This window comes from Choristoneura fumiferana, unplaced genomic scaffold (genome assembly GCF_025370935.1).
Source record: "Choristoneura fumiferana unplaced genomic scaffold, NRCan_CFum_1 Sck3bRy_47;HRSCAF=216_pilon, whole genome shotgun sequence".
NCBI lineage: Eukaryota > Metazoa > Arthropoda > Insecta > Lepidoptera > Tortricidae > Choristoneura > Choristoneura fumiferana.
Window position 1 is genome coordinate 9887 of NW_027413033.1, and position 6913 is coordinate 16799.

Consider the following 6913-nt stretch of genomic DNA (forward strand, 5'->3'; position numbering starts at 1 on the left):
CTAAAATCTAAACCGGTGGGTGGAAAAATTTGAAAAATTCAGGATGATAGTAATAAGTATATCAAACTTTCAAGGAAAACTATAACGGCTAAGTTTGCTTGAGAATTATTAGTAGTTTAAGAGTAAATAGCAGCCTAAGGTATAAAATATAACTAAACATGGAGATTCCGCATAAAATACGAAATCCTTCGAAAAATATTACTTAATTTTTTCGTAATGGCTACGGAACCCTATTTTGGGCGTGTCCGACACGATCTTGGCCGGTGGTTTTAGATCCTTCACCGCCACTGGTTCTTAGAGAGTCATAAGGGCTTGCTAAACAAATTGAAAAGCAAACCCTAAATAGAAATAGAATAGGTGCATTGGTACTTGTAGGTACGTATAACATTATGTGTTCATGTTCACGATCGATGCATCGTGCGGTCACTCGACATGACGTTTAATTTAATTAAACAACGGACAAATCCTGTTGACTGGTGAGCCAATTTGATGCTGGTACATCCATATTTACGAGTAGGTGTGTACAATAAACAGTTTACATTGAGTATTATAATTTGCTAGCTTTTACCCGCGATTTCGTGCGCGTAGACAACATAAGTACCTATTACAAATATTGTTTTTTTTTAATGGAAGGTTATGTAAAAGTTTCCTTTTTCTAAACAACCAATTGTCCTACCTACAATAAAACTACTATACAAACCTTTCTCCGGGAAAGTGCAAAATTCCCGCGGGATAGAAGTAAGTAAATATAACTTCGGGGCCGATTCTAAAAATTTTTTCAGCAGTACCTGAATGACAAAGGCTAATTTTCCTAGGCAAAATGCAGAATTCCCGAGGGATAAAAATAAATAAGTGGATCGACCGAGCAAAAACATTTTTCACTCATAGAAAGCTGTACTGTTTCTAACTGAAATAGGTAATTTTTTCCCGAGAAAGTGTAAAGTTCCCGTGAGACAGAAATGACCCTATTTTTAATTCACTTACTTCTATCCCACGGGAATTTCGCATTTTCCCCGAGAAAAATAGGATATGTGAATCAGGGATAGTCCAGCTTTCCATAGGTGAAATATTTTTTAAAATCAGCCCCGAAGTTGAATTCACTTACTGCCATCCCGCGGGAATTTTGCATTTTCCCTGAAATAAAGTAGCCTCCGTCAATCGGGGATAGTGTAGCTAGTTGTTGGTGAAAGAAATTTTAAAAGCAGTGCCAAAGTTGAATTTACTTGTTTCTATCCCGCGGGAATTTTTTCATTTTCCCGGAAAAAGTATCCTATGTCAATCAGGAATACTGTAGCTTACTTTTGGTGAAAGAACTTAAAATCAGACCCGAAGTTGAATTCACATGATTTGTAAGAATTTTTTAAATCAGCTCCGAAATCGAATTTATTTATTTCTATCCCGAGGGAATTTTGCATAATCCCGGATAAAAGTAACCTATGCCAATCAAGGATAGTGTAGCTTACTAACGGTGAAAGAATTTTTAAAACTGGCTCAATAGTTTCAGAGATTCGACTACAAACAAAGAAACGAAAAAAGTTTAGATATTTCCCTATCCCGTGGGAATTTCGAAAAATCCTTCCTTAGTGCACCTCTACAACACTCGAGGTACATGTATGCCAAATTTCAAGTCTCTAGCACCAGTAGTTTAGGCTGTGCGTTGTCTGTCAGTCAGTCAGTCAGTCAGTCAGTCAGTCAGTCACGAAACTGTTTTATAGGTATAGATAAACCCCCTTATTCATAAAACTTAACAAGCCTATGTTAACTAACAAATGCTTTGTCCCTTTCTAACAAATACAAATGTCGAGGTGACAGATAAGTACAAACGAATTATAGCGGCATTTTAACTAAAATAGGTTTGATTGTCGTTTATGAATAAGGGGGAAAGAAGATAATATACACGGTTATAATAGGTATTATAATATTACGGTATTTACGAATTTTTCGATTTTTCGCTACGTAATTAGTGTAATTTTTATTTTAAGTACTTGCTGTGTTGCCCGGCGCGACTCCGTCCGCGTAGAAGTATGAAAAATAGTTTACGCCCTATTCTCAGACCTACCAAATATACACAAAAAAAACATACAAATCGGTCAAGCCGTTTGAGACGACTTTGGTTACAAACAGTGTGAGACGAGAATTTTATATATTAGAAGATTGGAAAATGAAGGAATGAGAAGCTACCAAAGCCAGTTTTTTAACCGACTTCAAAAAGGAGGTTATCAATTCGGTATTACTTTTGCAGGTGGTAGGACCTTGTGCAAGGTCCACCCGGATTGCTACCACCATCTTGTTCGCTAATCCTGCCGTGAAGCAGCAGTGCTTGCACTGTTGTGTTTCGGCGTGGAGAGTAAGACAGCCGGTGAAATTACTGGCACTTGAGGTATCCCATCTTAGGCCTCTAGGTTGGCAACGCATCTGCAATCCCCTGGTGTTGCAGGTGTCTATGGGCGGTGGTGATCTCTTATCATCAGGAGACCCACTTGCTCGTTTGCCATCCAGTTGAATAAAAAAAAAAGTTTTTTATGTTTGTTACCACAGAACTCCGTCATTCGATTTGAATTTTTTTGCGTTCGTCTAGGAATGTCTTCAATTAGGTCCCATAAGCACCAAATCAGGATCTGATGATTGGATCTTAAGGAAATCGAGGGAACTCTTCAAATGTTGTAGGGACACCTATAGTAAATTGGATATATTTAGTAGTAACTCGTGCATTTGCTCTTGAAAATCATCATTTGGTGAAGTGGAACTGATGATGAAGACCACAGTTGACCATCGGAGTTACTACTCAATAACAAGTATTTCACGGGTTGAATTTTAATTACTTTAACACAGTTGCTAAGCAATTTATGCTCCTCGTAATGCATATGGTAAAACGGGTGGTGAAGCACCAGGACTCCTCAATAATGAACGTCTCTGCATCGGAAAAAGCAATATTTCGTAAAAGGTGACGAGCAGTTGATATTAAACTATTGTATCTTAGATCACTAAAAAGCGTGAAAAAAAATTATAACAAAAATTAACCGACTACAAAAACCATGAAAATATTTTACTTACCGTTTTTGCTGATGCTAATAAAATGTGAAACTACACAATTTGAAACATTTTAGGAACAGTGCCTTAGTGTAAGTTTTCGGTTAGAAAATACGTCTCGATCGCGTTCGCGTTAAAATTCGTTCGTGTTTCCATACAAATTGAGATTTTACGCGAACGCGATCGAGACGTATTTTGTAACCGAAAACTTACACTAGGGGTACAGTTTTCGTAATTTACGTGAATATTTCTTGTAAAAAGTTAATACTGCATTTTTCGGAATAACTAAGTACTGTCAAGGAAACTGAATCACGTACCAGGGTGGAACATTTGTCCTACCTTACTAATGTCAAGTTGACATCCCATACATTTGCTAAAGAAATTATAGCGAAGAAAAAAGGCGGGAAACTGTTAAACTTGGCGGACGCGTTTTTTTGAAAATTTCTTTTAAATATTCTTTTTATCTGTAAATATAGGATCAAATAAGGTGTAAAGTAAAATATTTAGATTCTGTGTATATATTTATTTAATTTTGTGTAGTTCTAGAAGAATATTTGGTAAGTAGTTAGTTAATTTTTATACTTTAAATATGAGTAAAGAGGAGCCCCAGATCCTGGGGTTCATCTTCACTGCAACCACCATCACCTGCTTATTATGTTACGGTAAACAACAATAGCGAAGGTAACAACGATAATCACAAAGACAATGACTCAGTCATGGGCTTTGATTCTGATGCGTCTCACGCTTCAGCATCGGCCGAAAATTCGAAAACATCTCGTAAACGTTCTTTTGTTCGACACATTTGCAAAACGTGTAACAAAAAAACGAGACATCGGAATAACAGTGGCTCTGACCCTAATAAATCTTGCAATTGCAATACTGACACTGACCCTGATAGCCCGACAATTATTTCTGAAAAGTAACACCAAATTCAGCAGATGAGACTATTTCTAAAGATAATCAAGGCAAGGTCTCCATTGGTAGAAAGTCCTACCAACCATCGGATGCTTCTCCTTACCTCATTCATGTGCAGCGCATCGAGACATCACCTTCTGACAATACCACCTTACATCCAGTTACATTTGGCAACTTCTTATTGAAACAAAAGTACAAAAATATTGTAAATGGCAGTGTTAAGCGAATTGGTAGGAATAGGATTGCTGTTGCTTTTTCGAACTTTATAGATGCAAATGCTTTTATATCCGATGCTAACTTGACTACCCATAAACTGAGAGCTTTTATTCCTACCTATAATGTAACCAGGATGGGTCTTATTCGTGGGGTGCCTGATGATTGGAGCCCTGAGGAAGTCATTGAAAATGTTAAGGTTCCCCTAGGTTGTGGTGAAATTATAAAAGTAAGACGTCTAAACTACAAAGTAATGGTTTCAGGTGCACCAGTGTGGAAACCTTCTCAAACTGTTGTACTTACTTTCGATGGCCAAACACTGCCCAAAAAAGTTTTTATGTGCTACAATGCCCTACCGGTGGAATTATACATTTTTCCGACCATACAATGTTTTAACTGTTGCCGTTTTGGCCATACCAAAATACAATGTAGGTCAAAGCCTTGTTGCTTTAAGTGTGGCCAAGGACACACTGGGTCTTCTTGCGACATCACACCAGAGGATGCATCCTGTTCCCTATGTGCAGGTCATCACTTTGCTAATAGTAGGTCCTGCCCTGAACTTGACAGACAAAAGAGAATTAAACATAGCATGGCAACTTCTTCCATCTCTTATGCTGAAGCTTCAAAACTGCACCCAGCTGTTTCAAAATCTTTTGCAGATGTGGTATCTCATGGCCAAAATAATTCTCATGTGCAATCAGGAAATCAGTTATTTACCCCAGGTAGTTCCCCCACAAAATCTTACAAAAAAACAATTTTGCAAAAGCCTAGTCCTCCCCGCATCCTATCCAAAGGTTATGATCAAGAGGCTCATAAAGCCCTGATAAGAGATTACAACATGACTCTTCCATGTAAGGGTTGTGCTGTTAACAATCAAAACATACAAACTAATAATAATCAAAATAACACTCCATCTATTTCAGATATCTTAATAGCTTTGTTAAATTATTTAACACAAACACAATCAAATAAAAATACACCGTCCAACGTTGCCCCCTTATTTGAAATTTTGACCCAGTTCTTGAACATCCACAATGGACAATCACTTAAAGATTGTTCAGTGGAATTGCCGCAGCATAGTCAATAAGAAAAGCGATCTGCTTTTCTTATTGAACAAATACAGTCCAATTGCAGTAGCCTTACAAGAAACATGGCTAAAACCAGATTTTCTTTTTAAAATCTCTGGTTTTTCTGTTTTGCGTGAAGATAGATCTGATGGGTATGGCGGCGTTGCTCTACTCATCAACAATTCTTTTTATTTTACTCCTTTCCCTCTCCCTCCTCATAGTGCTGAATATTCTATTGTTGCTGCCCATTTTAATAATATTTTAGTTTTATCTATTTATATTCCCTGCCCATCTTCAAGCATACTTAATGAAATAAATTCAATTTTATCCACTATCCCAAACCCTTTATACTTCTTGGTGATTTCAATTGTCATCATCAATCATGGGGTTGTGCGAATTCAAACCATTTTGGTAAAATTTTAATAGACATTCTAAATAACCACAATCTTTGTTTTATAAATAATGGTAGCCCAACGCGTCGAACCGAGCCAAATGTTGCTGTCAGCGCAGTGGATCTGTCAATTACTACCCCGACTTTAGCGGCTCTCTTTCATGGGACGTCCTCTCATCAACCTTTGGCAGCGACCATTTCCCAATAGTCATTTCTATTCCAAACAACTCTTCCTTCAATATGCAAAAACGTTGTCTTCGTACTCCTCGTTTAAGACATATTCTAACACATGCTAACTGGCGCCAATTTAGCATAGAAGTGGAACAAAGAATTTCTTCACTATCTAATGTTGTTCGGGAAATGAGGTTAAGTGTGCTGACGATTTTGCTAAATCATTGATAGACGCTGCAGATAAAGTTTTTCCGGTTAAAAGCACTAGATCAGAAAAACTGCCTTCTCCGCCCTGGTGGGATAGTGAATGCACATCAGCAATAAAATCCCGCAAAAATGCTGAACTAATTTATGCTAAAGATATGACATTTGACAACTATCAAATCTTTCTAAAATTGTTGCCAGTACAAAGAAACTACTTAAAAAGAAAAAAATTCTAGGCTGGAGGAACTTTTGTACTTCCATCTCGCCTCAAACTAGTTCAACTGAGGTTTGGCAAAAGGTAAAACGATTTAGATCAGCCTTTAGTGACACTAATATCTCTTCACTATCACCATCTTTGACGGATGCATTTTTAGACCAGCTAGCGCCAGCTTCAGTTCCTCAGGAAATTATCTTAAATCAATTTACGTTTTGCCCTTCAGTTGATAATTTTCCATCTGCTCCAAGTATTGAGTCTCCATTTTCTTTAATAGAACTTAAAGGTATATTACGTGGTCTTAAAGACTCTTCACCTGGGAAAGACGGAATTCCTTATTCCTTCTTGTGCAATCTTAGTGATAGCGCATTGACATATTTTTTAAACATCATAAATACCATTCTGCTCACTGGTAACGTTCCTCCGTCATGGAAAATTCAAATAATTTTACCAATATTAAAATCTAATAAATCCCCAACAGAAGCTTCTTCGCACCGCCCTATAGCTTTATCTTCTGTGCTCCTTAAACTGGCGGAACATTTAGTGAAGAATCGTTTAGAATGGTATTTGGAATCCAACGGACTATTAGCTAGTAGCCAATTTGGGTTTCGAAGAGGTAAAAGCACGATGGATAGCTTATCCATATTCACGACAGATATAAGATCAGCACTATCACTTAATCATAACACTATTTCTGTTTTCCTTGAT

At 37.3% G+C, this 6913-nt stretch overlaps 1 protein-coding gene across 1 annotated transcript; it reads left to right on the forward strand.

Moving 5' to 3' along the window:
* Window positions 1–3619: 3619 nt before the first annotated feature.
* On the forward strand, window positions 3620–5468 carry LOC141445191 (uncharacterized). The gene is made up of 2 exons (XM_074110973.1): window positions 3620–3692; window positions 3951–5468. The coding sequence occupies exons 1-2, from the start codon at window positions 3620–3622 to the stop codon at window positions 5243–5245; spliced, it is 1368 nt and encodes a 455-aa protein (XP_073967074.1). The 3' UTR covers window positions 5246–5468.
* The last annotated feature ends 1445 nt before the right edge of the window (window positions 5469–6913 follow it).